The 18428-nt window shown below is 46.5% G+C and overlaps 1 protein-coding gene across 3 annotated transcripts in view; it reads left to right on the forward strand.

Moving 5' to 3' along the window:
- Window positions 1–18428, forward strand: part of adcy7 (adenylate cyclase 7) — a 35693-nt gene that overhangs the window by 7827 nt on the left and 9438 nt on the right. For all 3 annotated transcript variants that reach the window (XM_067248665.1, XM_067248667.1, XM_067248666.1), the window contains exons 2-10: window positions 9282–9983; window positions 11930–12127; window positions 12499–12663; window positions 13037–13186; window positions 14904–15064; window positions 16856–16967; window positions 17161–17288; window positions 17815–17973; window positions 18281–18413. In XM_067248665.1, coding sequence (XP_067104766.1) covers window positions 9819–9983; window positions 11930–12127; window positions 12499–12663; window positions 13037–13186; window positions 14904–15064; window positions 16856–16967; window positions 17161–17288; window positions 17815–17973; window positions 18281–18413 — 1371 coding nt within the window. In that variant the 5' untranslated portion in view covers window positions 9282–9818. The remainder of the gene's footprint in view (window positions 1–9281; window positions 9984–11929; window positions 12128–12498; window positions 12664–13036; window positions 13187–14903; window positions 15065–16855; window positions 16968–17160; window positions 17289–17814; window positions 17974–18280; window positions 18414–18428) is intronic.

Below are 18428 nucleotides of genomic sequence, written 5' to 3' on the forward strand. Positions count from 1 at the left end.
CCTGTTTCTTTTGTATTTTTCTCAGGCAAAGCGTACAAGGCTGCTCTTCAGGGTTGTGATTTCCTGTTCTTTTTCTTCATAGTAATAGGCTGCTTCTGCTTTTCCTCTCCTTCTTTGACCGCTGGAAGTGGTCGCATCAGACAGGAAGGCAATTCCAAGGTGCAGAAGATCAATTTAAAGGCCTTTCCAGGTTGACCTTACTGTTAAACTCCTTTCTTCACCATGGCGCATGTGTCACCCTAGAGGTTAACAACATTCACACTCGGATCAACACACTGAAAGAGATTAGTTCTGCTTCTAACACGGTAAGTGGTCGTGCCCCTGATCGCTAACATGCTGCAGTTAACTGACAGAATGACACACCGTGCTCTTTTGAAGTCCTCAAAGTAAAACATTGACATTTTCGAATCTTTACGTTTTAGAACTGACACATTCTTGAAGCGTTCTAAAAATGCCTTCAACTCTCTTGGCTAATGAATGCCAAGTGGTAAGTAAGGAGAGTGGATGTAGTGTCAGTGACACCTATCAGACTGTATACAGCTTTGTTGTGCGTCTGTCAGGGGTGTCGCCAGGACCACGTTGGGTCATGAGAGCCACTGTTCAGATGAGGTGGCCACAGAGCATGAGGCCAGATGTGGGAAACAGAGTCTGATTCTGTATCAGAACGCCCCGGGACTGTTATCAGCAGCATCAGCACTAGGGTTATCACCATCGGCCCCTGCAGGAGGACTTACACATGCAATACTTCACTCTTCAACAAAGGTTTTCGTTACAGTGCTAATCCCCCCTCCCCACGCTTGGAGACCACCTGAGGAGAGGGTAGGGGGCCGCTGGCCATGAGAATATGAAGGCTAAATGGTTCCAGATCATATGATATACACTAGCAAGGATTAAAAAATACGGTTGGGGTGGGGGCGTGGGGGAGGAAGAATCAGAGTCTGCGCACGGACTCACCCAGGGAATTTTAATCCCCTGTCCCTAAAAGCTTTATTCTACTGTTACACTAATGCACTGCTGCGTTTGAACATTGGATTGGTCCGTCTGAACATTGCGGTTTGAGCCTGAATGGATTCTTTGAGACAATATGATAGTTGTGTGTGTGTTCTTGTCTGGTACCTACTGCATGATCATAAGCATTTTTATTTATCATTCCCTTATGAATTGACTGTGCTAATGTAAGTGCTACCAATGTATCCTCATTCCTTTATTTGCTGGTGATTAGGCACAGGGAATAAGTGCGTTACCCATTAGTGCGTAATTCTTTTGTTGTTGTTTGTCACGCTATCTGTGTAAAAGTGGCTTTCCTCAATTTGTTATTAATTCAAAACAAAACCTCCCTCTGCTCCACAAACACTGGGACAGAGGTTACCTCCAAGCTGTTTCCATATTAGAGCCTTTGTAAGGCTGAGTGTCATCCTGCCTTCCCCACCTCTCATATGCTCAAATCTGGAGTTGCTGGACAGGGTCTCTACTTGATGGCTCTCACCCTATTGTGTAACTTACTGTGCATTGCTAGTCATATGTTGATAAGTAACGGTCAATATTTGGTCTGATTGGTTGTCCTTGTGTATAAAGGGAATGGTGAAGCATTGTTCTGTGGATTTTTCATCTCCTGAGACCTTCTCCTCAGCTCTGGCTTGTCCTTGTACTCATTCTCTTTGCTCACATCTTGCTGTCTCTGATTTACAATAATCATGGTAGCGTAGGTAAGAGTTGACCTTCATTTTGTAACACGCTGTCATTCATTTGCAATGTTGTTAAATGTATATTTCATTTAACCTTTGACCATTCTTGCTCTGATTTAACCCATAGAGTCAAATAACTAATTCCATTGGAATTATTTGGTTCATGCTAATACACTGTTCAGTTTCCCATCTTCCTTTAAACCATAGGGGAATATGTTTTGGTTGTTTGGCCAATATTTAACCCCCTACACCTTTGTTGTACTGTATGTTCATCTATTATGGTCTCTTAAGAGAAAAGACTGATAGCAGTAGATGAAGGGTGGTGAGGGTCCACGGAGGTCCACGAAGAGGACTGGCGTAGAGACGGAGAGACTGAGACTCTTTCTTTCTTTCACACACACACACACACACACACATTATACACACTCACATGCAGAAAGAGAGACAGAGAGACACACATACACAACGACAGATGAATGTACACACACACACACACACATTATACACACTCACATGCAGATGGAGAGACAGAGAGACACACATACACAACGACAGACAAATGTGTACACACACAGTCTCACTGACTCAGTCACACACACACACAAACACACCACACTCACACACGGGTGGAGATGGCATGGTTCGAGGGGAGTAACCAAGTGGCTGCAGGTCAGCACATTACAGCGCTGCAGGGATTTCCCTCCAGTCTCCTCCACCTCCATTGTCCGTGCTTCCGAAAGAAAACAGGGCATGTGTTTAATGAGGAAAATCATGGAATATGTTTCCTCCAAACCTCTGGTGATGCCCTACAGGGAATACGGTGGGGAATATGCCTGCTTTAGTTCTTTAGCTTCAAAGTAACATCCCAGTATGGAAAGTACCAGCTGCACACTTGATGAGTGGGTGGATATGATCCATTGATAGATAGACAGGACAATATAGGTCTGTTAGGTCATATAAGTAAATCAGGGTACTGTATCCACTCTTTAGACACACAGTTTGGTGTTTGGACGTGAGGCTTGTAACTGCTCTGCTCATTACCAGGTGGAGAGCGCGCCAGTGTAACAGCTCGGTGCACCAAGCATGCACCAGATGGCCTTGTCAACACCCTCAACTTTATGGCACTGTGGAAAATGACTGTTGTTGGGTACATCTGAGTATCCTGTCCTCCCGGGGCCCGAACAACACATTTTCAAGAATGGCGTCCCGTTGTTAACTGGCGGAGCACTCCACTGCTGTGATATGCTGTGGGCCTCTGTGTCGAGGTTTCACTTTGACGTCTACGAAACGGGTTCGTCGGTTAGCAAGGGGAGGAAAGCATCTTGGTTTTGTGTGGTGGCTGGTGGGTCTTGGTGGAGGGGGGGGGGGTGCGTCAGAGACTGTTTAGGAGCCACTTCCCAGGGCTAAGCTTCTGAGAGCGCCCAGGCTGGGGCTGGCAGTGGGCCCTGACCAGGGCTCTCCCAGAAGCCAGCTGACTGAGGGGTTATGAAACCAGAAATGGGGATGTGGTTGGCTGCACTGACTGGAAAACAATGCTGTCTTCTTCTTCCTTTCTGTGTATTCTTTCCTCTTGAGTTTTCTTTGTCAGGCTCTGGTTTTCTCAGACTCTTATGGTGCTTTGAACTATAGGGAAGGCGTGTTTGTTGACTACAATATTGTCAAACACAGCTCTGCTGTGTGTGTACGCAGTGGCTCTCATCACAATCCTACCACTATCTCAAGAACAGGAAATGACCCTGTCTGATGGAAGTGATCAGATGTCGGTATTGGTTTTCCCCTGTATGATTGCGTTAGCATCCATGCATGACATCTTTTGTATCTCTAACCAATAACATTGATGTCCTCTCCAGGAAGGTAAGTGTGTGTGTGGGTGTGTGCGCGCGCACGCGTGCTGACTTGCTATTGCAGCAAAATGGATAGCCTCCACTTATGACAGCGCATTTGTGGAAGTGAATGTGAAACACTTGAAGGACAAGGGGCAGCTTCCGACCACGCGGCGCTCTCACCAGCGCCTCCTGTGTTTATCCTAAATAAGAAGTGGTATGAGGTGAAAGCAGCCCTGAGACAGCATCCTGTTAACATGATTAGCACTCAGCAGCTCCCCTCGCTGCACGGCGCTAATTCAATATCACTGGATGATCCTGAGGGGTGGGTTGGGGTGCCTAATCTAATCCTACATGTGCATTGCTGTACATATGCCAGCTGTGCAGCCAGTTGTCTGATTTGTGAGGCCGGGGTGAGGTGGACTCTGGTGTCCCTGCATGGTCTTAGTGTGTGTGTGTGTGTGTGTGTGTGTGGGTGTTCCATCCACTGTCTGGGTTGTGTTGGCCCCTGGGGCTTGATCATACATCATCATTGGATTACACGGATAACATCCTTAAAGAGTACCTCGCAAATGAATGGAACAGTCTCATTATGAAACTTGGCAACGTTTTTGTTTGGAGAGAGCGAAACATTTTCTTTGAGTTCGTTCAACACAGCCGTAGTGGACAGAAGAGAAAGACAAAGGGATTGGGGGTTTTACAGGTGTTTACACATCATTCAGATCAGAGCCCAATACTACGAAGCCGGATTTAGGGTTAGTGAGGTAACTTCGGTTTAACTGTTGATTTTCAGTGTCACCACGGTGGTTCACTTCTTACCAGGATAGATCACCATGGTCATCGTCTTGAAAAATGGCATCATCATTTGTCGAAGATCCCGTGGATCTAATTGGATGGAAAACACCATTGTATTTTGTCAGATCTACTAGAGCAGTGGTTCTCAACCCTGTACTAGAGTGATATTGAGAAGGCCATTAACTTACTCATTCAGTCTGCAATTTCTTTCCCAACGTGTTGCTTTTCGCTTGAATTATGCTCTTAAACTCTTCGTATAATTTTTTTTTTTTTCGATTATTAAAGCAAATTATGTTTGCTCTTGTGTGAAGTACGGCACTCAGGCTTGTCCATGTTTGTAATTGGTCATATTTTGCAAACACGCCCCTTTTTATGTAAACACGCTCATCACTCAATTGAGGAAAACTGGGTTGAGTTAAGGAGTTGATAACCACCGTTGTGATACTGCTTAGCGTGATTGCGGTTGTTAGGCTTAGTGAAGCAAGATAACGAGAATTTATCCCGGGCGTGTTAAAGCTTCGTAGTACAGGGCCCTGCTCAGGAGCTACGTTGTGATGTCAGGAAGCAGAGTTGGTCATCATTAGTCTGTTAAATCCCTGGTTCAGTGTTAACTTCAGTTCAGCGAGGATTTGCTGCAGTGCAAGTACATTACATTACCTGAAAGAGCCGTGTGATGCAAGGTTTGGATCTCTGTCCTGTTGTGGCATGTGGACACGGTAGTCAGAGATGACCATTGTATTGGACCTCCATCCATTTTGTCCAGAGCACATTTTCCACAACAGCGAAAAGTTCTCTGCTCTCATATAAAAGGGAGCTTTACAGTGTGCTTATCCTCAACAGATGGGCAAGGCTTTTCAGTATTGTGTGAATCCTCAGGTACCTCTGTCAGGGTAGAGAATATTATGAAAGCATTCTCTGGCTTATGAAACACACTACCAATGGTTAGGAGATAGCCTTATGTTGACCTACTCAAGAGAGCATTTGCACTCTCTTATTTAATCAGTATTTTCCATATATTGTTTGCTGAGTAAAGAGTAGCCTAGTCTTTTGTTATTAATACAAACAGTTCTGTATGACTGCTGGGGTTTTGGATTTCTGATGATGCCAAGTAGCTGTGCACAAACCAGCGGGCTGATCTATGGGAGCCAGGATTGGAGGTTAGAATGTTCAACCCTGACCTGACCTGGCTTCCTAAAAACGGACAGAGCCGTGAATGGGGCTTATCATAAAGGATGACCGTTGTCCTTCTCTCATTGTCCAACCATGTGGAGAGTAACCCAAAAGGAACCTGTGAAAGCAGAACACTAGAAAGGATTTATACAGACCTGCTTGTTTGCTCGCAATAAAAAGCCCACAAAGCCTGTGTTGGTTTGTTCACGGCCTTGCCAGATTGCCATTGGGCATTTTATTCGTAGTAACTAAGGCAGTAGATAATAGTGGGTCATAGGTTATCAGCTCACACTACTGTATTGCTTCATATGTGAAGGGATTGGTTTAGCTGGAGGATGACTCGCACTTGTCATCTTCCTCGTGAAAAAAGTGAAAAGTTCAAGCCCTCATGTAGCCCAGGCCATATTCACCTCAAAAGTGTCAACACCTACTCTTCGGTTTGCTAGTAAAATCACTGTTGACATTCAGATAAAAAAACAAACAAAGCAACATCCAGTCTCTTTAAGCTCCAGTCCCCCCCCCCCCCGCCCCCCGGGCCTCAGTGTGGCCAGGCAGCTTGAGACGGCGTATTAAGGCCTGCGTGTTTCTGTCCACGGCTGACGTCAGCAGGGTTTTGTGCTGGCGCTGTTCTAAGAGAGTCAATAATGACAGTTTTGGGAATCCGCTCTGAGATTCTCCACCCCCACCTCCTCCCTTCAATCGCCTGGCTTTCAAAGAGGGGAAAAAGGCCTCCCAGACAATACAGTGCAGTTACTGCTATTCATGCTGCGGTGGAGAGACTCCAGTCTATTGAAGCGGACGCTTCTGTCCGCTCTCTCGGCCTCGCTTTGGCGTCGGGGACTCAGATCCGCTGGCTCCTTGCTCGCCATGGCAACTTTAGAAATGCAGTATAAAGCACTGTCAGGCCAGGGACTGTAATATCAGGCCGTTGTCTCGCGAACGAGCGCCTAGGCGAGTGTCTGGAAACGAAACGTACTGGAAGCCCGGCAGTCTTGTGCCATCTCTCTGGCCTCAGTGTGTTCTTGGCCTCCAGCTGCCCTGACCTCTTCACCACTGCGTATTGTACGGTGCGCCATCGTTTCACAACAACAACAACAATGCCCTGTAAGTGTCATTCAGTACATGGGCTGAACAGACTGGGAGGGTGACAAGGAGCACCACCTACAAGAGGAGAGTCATTGCAAGGGAGCCAAGAACAAACAATGGAGGGTTGATACCAACCTGTGTGCTAGTTAGTTAGTTAGTGACCCCCCCCCCCCCACCCCCCCTCAGTTTAAATGGACAGCAAGAGCAGATTGAGAGGGGAAATGGTCCCTGTGGAACGGTGATAAGCAGAAGTTTCCCTTGAGGCTTGTAGATAATAACCGTCCCCTTGTCCTCTGTGAGGAGAAAGAGGCAGAGGTAGTGGCCACTCTAACTGCCATACTCAAGCGCTGTCATGCTTAGTGATAATCCTGTGTGTGTGTGTACTTCACACGTTCACTACTGTGTCATACAGTAACATACAGGCACTCCCACTTTCAAGTTACTGCCACTTTCATGTCACTGAATGTGTGTAAATGTGACAAATTCAAGATGGATGTTCATTATTATGCACAACTACCCAATTATTGCCAAGAACTATCAATATTGGTAGGTGGTGAGATTCAGAAGGTGAATTGCATACTGACCAATTCATCTAAATGAGTTATTGTTACACAATTCCCATGTACAACATGTGGGGAAAAGTATGCCTAGATGTTCCTGTGTGTGTTTACATTGTATATTGTCTTAGTCATTTCCCATTTGTAAACAGTGAGTGGATGTCTAAGAAGATTTTCTCCAGCTCAAGTCCCTATTGCCCAGAGAGAAGCCAGATCCTGACTACAGTATGTGCTTTCCCCCCCTTCCTCATTGCTTTAACTAACCCCCCTTTAAACGCAGAATGTAGGGTGCCGACGAGTAGGGGAACATGGTGTACTGATGCAAGGGGGCTGTGTGAGACGGTAGTAACACAAGGAGGCTGTCCTAGTCAGACGCAGTGAAAGGGAAAATGTAAACCTGGCTGTAAATGGGACCGGACCACAGTTACCCCCCATCCCCTCCGCTGTGACTAAGCTGCTTGCTGCTGCATATGACCTGCTTCCTGACTGGTTGTCTGGTTCCCCATTCACACATCCCACAGGTGTCCCTCCTCCTCCTCCACCACCCCCTCCTCCCTCTCTCTCTGTCTCCTGTTTTTGGTCCAGCACCTCTGCAAATTCACGGCTCTTTTATGGCATTCAGCATCTGGTGATGGTTACCACATGAAAAGACAAACCAGGAACAAAGGCGTGTGCACTGCTGCAGTCAGATGACAAAAATTAGGTTTCTATTGATTAACATGCCAGGTTTGTTCACATTATCCCTCTATTCGGACCCCGTTCCAGACAGCAAGAAGTCACATTGGCCTCCTGGTACTTTCATCTAAGTTTTATCTAGCTATGATTCTTTGTTCTATGTTTTCTTTATCATTAGGTGAGACAAAGACCAGCCGTTGCCCGCCCCCCCCCCCCACTCCCCCTCTCCCCCTCCCCTCCCGTATTAAACTGACAGATAAGGGCGTTGTGTGTTTCCAAAAGAGCCAGGCCAGCTCCTTCTTCCAGAATCTGATGTGTAAATACAACATGGCCCCTGTGATTCACTGGGCAAACTTCCTGTTTGCCAACCAGCAGATGGAGAGGGGAACAGTACAGCTAATCTGGACATTTTAGAGGCCTTCTTATTGGGAGAGGAGGCTAGGCGCACAGAGCACAGCCAACACAATACAGCCACATAACACAGCCCATCAGCCATGTTAACTTGGTAGACTGCTGTTGTCTCACAGGTAATACAATATTGACTCATAAGGCCCTCATTGATGTTTTCCAACAGTCATTTATTGTGACAGGACGTGTGCATGACTCAGTTTCAATATAGTCCATTGTGCTTTTTCTGTTCATCTTTTACTACTCTGTCATGGACATCATTAGAAAAGATATTGCTCTTAGCATGCACTAATCCCACTCCACAATGCTCATGTGATCTGTCTGATGAGAAAATTAAGCCGTCATTTGCAAAATTAAGACGTGATTTTCAACCGAGCAGGAGTTCATCCCTCGATGGCGTATATACTCCAGCAAATCAGCCCCATGGAAATGTTATTCATTAGAGGAGCTTGTCGTCATCGTGGCAGCTCTCCATGGACGCCCGGGCCAAACAGGGGCTGGGGCTGGGATGAACACAGACAGGGCTTTATTCTTGGGAAGAACTCTGGAGGCTACTCATTGGCTTCCTCAATGTGTACATATATATTTACAGACCCTGCCCTGGCTTTATAAGCGCTGTCTTTGTAATTGGGGGATGTCTAACTACTGTATTCAGTTGTAGACAGTTTAGTCATTTCCTGTAAAATGGATTCAGCTGTAATTGTTTCAATTTATCTTTGATGTTTCAGTAGAAAAGAAAGATTTTAAAGTAATGTTGGTTAATAAGAGGTCATATTAGTTTCAAAGGAAAGCTTATGTGCTTATTCTTGCCTGTTTTTGATTGTGTGTGTGTGTGTATCTGCGTGTGTTTGTTCATGTGTGACAGAGTGACTTTTAGGGTGGAAAGCAACAAGATTTTACTGAATTTTATGACCCTGTAATAGCGCAAGAGAAAGTGCTCAAAGCAAAGTCATTAACTCTTTATAGGCCACAGTGTATATTTACTGCACTCACCATTAATTCAGTAGATCTCTCTGTGTCTCTGTCTGTCTGTCTGTCTCTCTCTCCCTCTCTCTCTTTCTCCTTTCCCTCCCCCTCCCCAGGTCAGTGACTGTACCATCACCAGTGGGTGGAGCTGCCGCGGGCCTCTCTGTCTGTTCAGTGCCTCTGGGACATCCTGAATCCTGTTGGACCCCTTGACGACCCGTCTATCTTCCCTCCTCCTCCCTCTGTCTCCCCTCCCCTCGCCTCCCAGCCGCTGGTTCATTATTCAACCTCTCTAAGGAGAGGAGCCCAGTAACCGGCGAGGAAGAACTGTGTCTTTTTGCCAAATACAAAAGGAGATAAGAGAGAGAGTAAAGAAGGGTGGAAAAAAAGGAGAGAAAGAGAGCGAAAGGGCAAAGAACGGTGAGAGAAAATGGACCAAGACATGTGAGATGCCCTGGATGGGAAAAAACACCAACTGCACTCCTGCGGCATGACTTGAAACAGCCTGTAAAACTGGAACAGCCAGCAACTCTGGACCAGACTGGGCACACACACTCTCTGAGTCACACACTCACTACACACACTTGAAGTGAGTTGGGTTGGTTTGGTTTAACATCTACTTTGCTATGCCAGTCTGAGGAGGAGTGTTCGCCATGCCAGCCAAGGGGAAGTACCTGTTGAACGACCAGGAGCTGAAACATGAGGCTCTGTACCGCAAGTTCTCCTGTATCAGCCAGTACCAGCCGCTGGTGCTGCTGCTGGGCCTGTCCATGCTCTGCTGTGTAGTCCTCCTCATCCTCTTCTTCGCCCTGCAGCTGGTGAGCAGACACACACACACACACACACACACACACACACAGAGAGGCCTGTTAATTATAGGCCAACATGTAATCAGATAAAGCTGTGGATATCCTTCACCCCAGGGATCTGCTGTCTCCAGTGGAGTCAATGAAGGGACAGCTAATGCAGGGAGATAGGGACATTAATGCATTAAAGACACCATTGTTATGTGTACTTTACCTCATATGAAGGCAGCCGTCATATGAAGGGAACATTTGTCCAAAGGGGGGGTTGGTGTTTTTTTTTTTTTCACTTATTTGTCAGCCAGGTAATGTAACTCTCATAAAACAAAGTGTTTGAGGAATGAAATGGAGGTTGTTATTCCAGGTAGAAATGTACAGGGCTGATCCTCTGCCTCCGCCAGTCCTCCGCACTGTTGGGTGACTGATGGTGTAGTCTTCAGGGCCCTTTTTTTGTAGTTCTGCCAGGGAAGGGGGTAGGTTAGGTTCACCAGGTTGGCAGGAGCAAAGCAGCTTTTCTCAGCCTAGATGTCTGTGGTGGTGTCCAAGTCAGCCCGTAGGCTGTTCGTCAGCGGGACTCAGTACTGTGAGAGACGGGACCTACTTTCTAGTTTTTACGCTGTTTGGACACACACACATGAACACACACACACTGATATATGGGAAGGCTTCCATCCACCGGTATTAAAGTCAAATGTTCCCTTCTCACACGCAGTGTCTGAGAAGGCTGGTTGTTGCTAGGGCTGGAGAGAGATTTGGATGGAATGTTTTCGCAGTGGGGGGGGGGGGGGGGGGGGGGGGGGGGGGGGGGGTTAGGGGGTCTTTGTTAAGTACAAGTCCCTGTGTGAGCCGAGGGTGGTGTCATAAAGTCTGTGAACTTGTATAACTCTCCTCTCCATGGCTGGTACCTGTGTGAGGGCATGGGTCCAGCGCTGAGAGAGAGAGCGCTAACATTCACTTCTAAGTGGCACTTCAGCAGACGGATGGAGGCAGACAGAACAGAGAGAAATGCTCGGAGAGCCCTGTTGTTTGGAGTCAAATGAAGGTGTTTTAAATTCTGACTGAGTAGAGGGAGACGAAGGGATAGAGGAATGGAAGAGAATGCTTTCAGATCGTGGGTTTTGCACATAGCTTTGGGCTCATAGCTTTGCTTGGGAACATTCTGTGTGTGTGTGTAGGTTTAGCTCCTATAGGTTTAGCCCTCACTGTAGGATATTACAGTTTCCAACAGGGTTCACTATATAAACATATAGAATAATTACACTGTTCTGTCCATACACAAGGCTTGGTAAGGACATAACCCATTGGCTGTTATTAGTGGGCTGGGCTGCGGGCTAGCTCTGTGCCAGAGTACAGGCCCTCAGACTTTGCTACCATGGCAACCAACATGCTCAATATACAATGCAGCGATGGCCTTCTTAGAGTAGGGACCTTTACATACTCGATATTTACCTCTCTCTCTGTCCCTCTCCACCTCTCTCTCCAATCTCGTTTTCTTTCTCTCACTGGACGCACACACAAGACAAGCACACAAAGGCCCCCCCCCCCCAAATCTATAACTTGGCCACCCAGCCACCTAACTCAATCAGGAAGATGCTGCCTCCAGCAGCAGGATGTGACGCAAAGCCAGATGTGGAATGAGCCTGAAATAAGCATGAATAGAGTCTGACACTGCTGGAGATACCGGATCCCTTTCATACACAAACACACAGCGAAGAGACTGACACTCAGAGGGTCTGCTAAGAACCAGCCCAGACTCGGTCTCTGCAGACACTGTGCCTGTCGGTCTCTCGTCAGTCTCCTGTATTGATCTGAGTGTTGCGTCTGTCTTCTGTGTGCCATACACTTCACACACACACACACACACACACACACACAGTCGCAGGTGTCAATAAGGTTTGCATCCTCCTTTTGCGAGGATGATCGTTTTTGTTCATCTTGCATGTGTCCCTTTGCTTTTGCAGAGTGCGGAGGAGCACTTTGCGTTCGTGAGCGTGGTGAGCTGCAGCCTGTGCGTGTTCCTGGCCGTCTTCGTGCTGGTGTGCACCGAGACGCTGACTCAGCGATGGAGACGCCTGCTGGGCATGGTGGTCTGGGTCACGCACCTCACCATGGGCTTCACCTTCATCTTCAGCGGACCCCTCATCCTGCCCTGGGACCAGGTACCATCCTCCTCCATCCTGATGGGAAGTGTGTTTGTCTGTGGTTGTCCTTACACACAATGATAACTAATAGCATACAAAACCAGAAGGTCTAGTGTCACCCTTAATGCATACTGAATGCCGTTGTGTCACTACTTGCACCTTAGTATGCTTTTAAAAGGTTTTAACTCGTATGCAAACATGTCAGTAACACAAACACACACAACACAAAAGCTTAAACTCAATGAAGGAAACGCCATGTTGGGGAACAAGACTGACTCTCTTGCAGTCTGTGGAGTTCTATGCCCAATCTCACAGATTCTGCTCTGTCTCTCTATGTCTCTGTCTGTCTCTCCCTGCCTGTCTTTCTCTCTCTCCCTCTCTCTCCCCAGGTTCCGTTTTTCCTCTTCATCATCTTCACGGTCTACACCATGCTGCCGTTCCCCATGTCCAACGCTGTTCTGCTCAGCGTCATCACCTCGCTGGCCCACATCCTGGTCCTGACCTTGCGGCTCACCGTCTTCAGCACACACATCCTCCCTCACCTAGCCAGCCAGGTAGGATGGCACCTCAGAGTACTTGTGTGTGTGTGGGTGTGTTTACCATATCTATGAGAGGAGATGTTGAAATGTACTTTGAGAGGAGAGTTTAACTGAGCCATTTAATGAGGTAAAGTCGGGAGTCAGGTGGCTGAGCGGTGAGGGAATCGGGCTAGTAATCCGAAGGTTGCCAGTTCGATTCCCGGTCAAGCCAACTGACGTTGTGTCCTTGGGCAAGGCACTTCACCCTACTTGCCTCGGGGGAATGTCCCTGTACTTACTGTAAGTCGCTCTGGATAAGAGCGTCTGCTAAATGACTAAATGTAAATGTAAGGTCAACTATGCCATCTCCTTTTAACTGTGCTGTGTCTGATTTTTCCGTTGTACCCAGCTCCTGTCCAACGCGGTGGTTTTCCTGTGTGGTAGCGTGGTGGGGGCTTTCCACAAGGTCCTGATGGAGAGGACCCTGAGGCAGACCTTCCAGGACACCCTGCGCTGCCTGGGGATCCGCATGAAGCTGGAGATTGAGAAGAGACAGCAGGTCAGGAGCCCCCATCTGAACAGCTCCTCATCCAGCTGAGACTTGACTACAGCTAGGGTTGCGTATCGTTTGGGTTATTTTTCCGATCATTCCGCCACCACATGAATGCAGTAGGCTATAATTTAACTGGCGATCATGCGCGGTGATGATGCTTCTTACGTTCGTTTCGGAGCACCAGAGGGCAAATATTTCAATCGACAGCTCAGGCATATAATTGGCACTGAAATTTGCGTTCTGATTCAGTCCAGCACATACCGGTCAGGGGGTTTCGGTTCCCAACCCTAGCAATAGCTACATGTTTTCATATAAGTAACTCTGAAGGTCTTCCACACTCTAAATACATTTACATTGACATTTACATTTAGTCTTTTAGCAGACGCTCTTATCCAGAGCGACTTACAATAAGTTCAGGGACATTCCCCCCTGAAGCAAGTAGGGTGAAGTTCCTTACCCAAGGCACGGCCGGGGAATCGAACCGGCAACCTTCAGATTACTAGCCCGACTTCCTCACCACTCAGCCACCTGACTCCCCAAAATAAATACTGCACACTAAAGCCATATTCAGAAGAAAAAAAAATATCTCCACAGTTGAGTGTGGTTTCAATACAAAAACAACTACATAAGATAGAATACCATCTTAATAAAATGATGAAATAGTGGGAATTTTTTTAGGTTAGTGAACAGGCTTCAACTTGGTCCCGTTTGAACATATTTAAACCTAATGGCCTTGGAGCTTGCCAGCTGACTTTATTTTTCATTACAACAGACAAATCCAAACCAGATTAAATTTGATTGGAATAATTGTGAGGATGAACGATATGGAGGAGTTGTAAAGTAATGTCTAATGAGACCTCTGCTTCAAATGGCCTTTGCAATCATTTTTTCATTTGTTATGACTGTCGCTAAGGAAAGGAAATCACATTGAGAGGGAGGCTACCCTGTTGCCTAACACGTCAGAAGGGAATGATATAATCGTTAACATTTGACATTTTCTTGTATTTGAATTGAGCCTGACAAAAAGGAACAGTACACAGTTAGCCAAAGAGTACAGTCACAGAAAGGGGATGGTAGGGTTGAAAACGGCTTGTACTGACACACACACACATACTAACAGTTTTGTTGAGAACTAGAGCGCTGTTGTTGGCTCCAGATAAGATCTGCCTGATCAATTACAGCTCTGACTTCACCAAGGCCACTTTGTATAAAAGAAAGTTTTTAAGCTTCACGGTAAGCGGAGCGGTCCTATGAACCTGGAGGTGGTAAAACAAACTAGATTCTATCTAGTCACTGCTGGTTTGACTGGCAAAAGGAGGTCTTTATATAACTCCTGCTGAAGTACTGGGAAAACAAAAAGCTGAGAAGAGAGAGTTAGAAGAGGGTCAGACGCCTTTCTCATTAGACTCACGCCAAGATGGAGAGAACAAGGATGACTGTGTAGTGATTCCGAGAGACATCATCGCCTTATGTTCTTGATAGCCTGCTGACTGGGATGGGTTCATAAGCCTTGTATGTGATGTTCCGTCTCACTGATTATGAAGCTTATAACAGTAAGCTGGGTGAATGGGGGTCCTTGTTAGTCCAGTTAGCAGATCAGGTGGACACTGTGACAGCTGGTTGATAACCACATTGGGCTTTCTTTTATGGCTTCATAATCTTTGGTGTGCCAGAGTGTCCGGCGTTGATGTGTGTGTGTGTGTGTGTGTGTGTGCGTACACAGGAGAACCTGCTGCAGTCGGTGCTGCCGGTCTACATATCTATGAAGATGAAGTTGGCCATCATGGAGCGTCTGCAGGAATGTAAAGACAAGGAGGCACAGCAGCGACTCGTAAAAGACAACAACTTCCACAGCCTCTATGTCAAGAGGCACGAGAACGTGAGGTACAACAGAGACTTTTCCTGAGTTCCAGATACCTCCCCCCCCCCTCTAACAACTGCATGGCCTCACAGCATGGCTATACACTGTAAAAACTGGCCACAGTATGCCATCAAGAAAATACCCTTCCCTCCATGGAAAAATTCAGCCAACCCTTATTTTTTCTCAATTACTTGAACCTTTTTTTTGCCTACCCTTTCTTTATTTCCTTCCTTTCCATTCATTCCTCTTTTTTTGTCTTTGCTAAACTTTACTCCCTCTCTTACTTTCCTTTCGTTTTTCTGCTGTGGCATGTTTGTAGTGTGTGAATATTAGTACTGAGGTCCTCAAATCAAATTAATTTCATTTCCCAATTGCATCCAATGGAATGTCTATTCATACATTTACACTCATAGTGCCCGGTCCTCATGGAAAATGTGTTATATTTAGGCATTCATTCAAAACAAAACCACCCTACTGCATCGTCAGCCGTGCACCGATGACAGAAGCACACATGCACGTTTACTCCTCACCCCTGCGTGAACTGAGACTGGAGATTCTAAATGAGATGTGTTTGCTGCAGTGACCCAGATAAAGCTTCTTTTTGTTTTATGGGCTTTCAGTCATGTAGAAAATGCTGATGCCGAGTGCTGATGTTGGCACTGCTCAGAGAGAACTTTGGCAGTTGGTTCAATCCACACAGTTAGATGTTTTATAGTAATCACATGCAGAGATGGGACAGTGTCTGCTTACCTCAACTGTGATTTGTGAACCAAATGAACCCTTGTCCAGACTCAAGTCTTGTCTTCATGTTTGTTTCTATTTTTATTCACCCCCCCCCACACAAAAAAAATGTGCCCTAAATTACCTGTAGAGAATGGATGACAATTGTCATTATGAAAGATTAATGTGCTAAGTCTTATCCTCTCCTGAATCCACCGGTAAGCAGTGCTGAAGGATACACCCAATGGAATCCCCATGTGGCCCCTGTAATTCGCCTGGACTAACACACTAGATCATTAGCCCAGTGAGAACCACCTGGCTATTGTTAGTCATGTGGTGCTGCCACTGGCTCATGTTGGCTATCTGGGTGTGTCCCTGTCTGGCTGATGCTAGCTTTCAAGCCAGCTGCTTTAATGTGCCCTGTGCTGGTCTGCAGCCAGCTTCCCAAACATCTGGGGAGTAAGGTGGCTGAGCGGTGAGGGTATCGGGCTAGTAATCTGAAGGTTGCCAGTTCGATTCCCGGCCCTGCCAAATGATGTTGTGTCCTTGGGCAAGGCACTTCACCCTACTTTCCTCAGGGGGAATGTCCCTGTACTTACTGTAAGTCGCTCTGGATAAGAGCGTCTGCTAAATTACTAAATGTAAATGTAATCTTGCAGAACTGAGTCCCGACAGTGAGCCGGTGATTAGACATACTGGATATAAAACAGGTCAGGTGCTCTGAGTAGATAGAGAGTCAGGCCAAACTCATATCACAACATATTCCCCTGTTAGTAAGGGTCAAAGCACTCCCTAAATACCCTCCCTCCTGGCACTGTCCAGCCATCTTTAATCCATTACTACCAGTTCATTTCAACACCCTCAGAGTCAGACGCTTATCTGACAATGGTGTTCCTAGTTGGGGCAACATCAGAGAGATTTACAAGTTGAGTGGTTGTCAGAACCCACTGATGATAGACTACTGATACTTGGGTCTCATGATGGCACCATCTGAGAGGTTTGACCTTTTATTGACTCACGGCCAGTGGAATCCTTCTTTCTGTGTGTGCCCTCTCTGCTGGTGTTGAAGTCATGATGTTTCATGTCTTCTTTAGTATCCTGTATGCAGACATCGTGGGCTTCACCCGATTGGCCAGCGACTGCTCTCCCAAGGAGCTAGTCGTTATGCTCAATGAACTGTTTGGGAAGTTTGACCAGATTGCCAAGGTGAGTCAATCATTCATATCTTCGGTGCATATGTTAAGTTAATACTGACCTCCCAGCTATGGTTTAAATGTTGTAAGCAGAGCTATGCACTTTCTCAGGACAATTCTTGATTACATATTAAGCCACGTTTGAACATTTTGCTATATCTACAAAAAAGCCTTTTTTTTAAGGTGGTATGTTTTCCTCTTCACAGGAGAACGAGTGCATGAGAATCAAGATTCTGGGAGACTGCTACTACTGTGTGTCTGGCCTCCCTGTCTCTCTGCCCAACCACGCTAAGAACTGCGTCAAGATGGGGTTGGATATGTGCGAGGCCATCAAGTACGTCAGGGGGGTTGAACACAGGGTCTTAGTAGGAGAAAAGACTTAACTATCAGATGTGGTTAACCTCTTTCAGTTCCAGATGACGTTTAACCGTTATTGTGCCCTTCAGTGTTGGTATACATGGAGTGCTTCCAAGGAGGCTGTAGTGCAGTGTTGACTTTGTTGGGGTGGAATCTTAGGCATGAACAATCCAGTAGGAACAGGTGATGAAGTAGGCTGTCTGACAGAATAGTGTGTGTGAGTGTGCTTGTGTGTGCGTGTGGAGTCCAGAGGAATGCAATGGGGTATGAAGTGTTTGTGTGAGGGCAAGAGAGGAGAGAAAAGGAGAAGGGGGGGGGGGGGGGGGTTATTTCTGCTTCTCTCTGCCCAGCCAAAACAAAGAGCTTCATCTGAGAAGAAAACATTAATACTGGAGCACCCCCACCAGATGGCTGTAATGTCAAATCAAAGCAATAAGAAAGGATCACAGAACCTAGGGGAGAGACCCACAGCGCTGACAGGTTTTCTGATCCTGCCTATTCAGACAGGTGCGCGAGGCCACAGGTGTGGACATCAACATGAGAGTGGGCGTACATTCCGGCAACGTGCTCTGTGGCGTGATTGGTCTTCGGAAATGGCAGTTTGATGTGTGGTCACATGATGTCACCCTGGCCAATCACATGGAGTCAGGAGGCTTACCTGGGTAAGTTCATATTTGAGTTACAAATGGCATGCAGTTTACATGATTTCATGTATACTCATACTTGTGTATGATATCCGCATATATGTACTGTGTATATAAACTGTAAAAACTCACAACATACATTCATGAAAACGTTATGGTAACTTTTTAGATCCAGGTGCTTGTAATAAACATCAGTTAATAAGGCATTTATTAGATGTTTATGAACAATTTGTTGCCAAAATGAGTTACTAAGGCCGTAATACCTATTAACTCACCATTTTTCATAATGGGTCATCTTGTCGTAACTCCTCTCTTCACTGATCAGGCGTGTCCACATCACAAAAGCCACCCTCAAGCACCTGAACAAGGCTTATGAGGTGGAGGAAGGAAACGGGCAGCTGAGGGACACCTACCTGAAGGAGCTCAACATCCAGACATACCTGGTCATAGACCCACGAGTGAGATCCCTGTTC

Source organism: Osmerus mordax, chromosome 13, assembly GCF_038355195.1.
Source record: "Osmerus mordax isolate fOsmMor3 chromosome 13, fOsmMor3.pri, whole genome shotgun sequence".
Lineage (NCBI taxonomy): Eukaryota > Metazoa > Chordata > Actinopteri > Osmeriformes > Osmeridae > Osmerus > Osmerus mordax.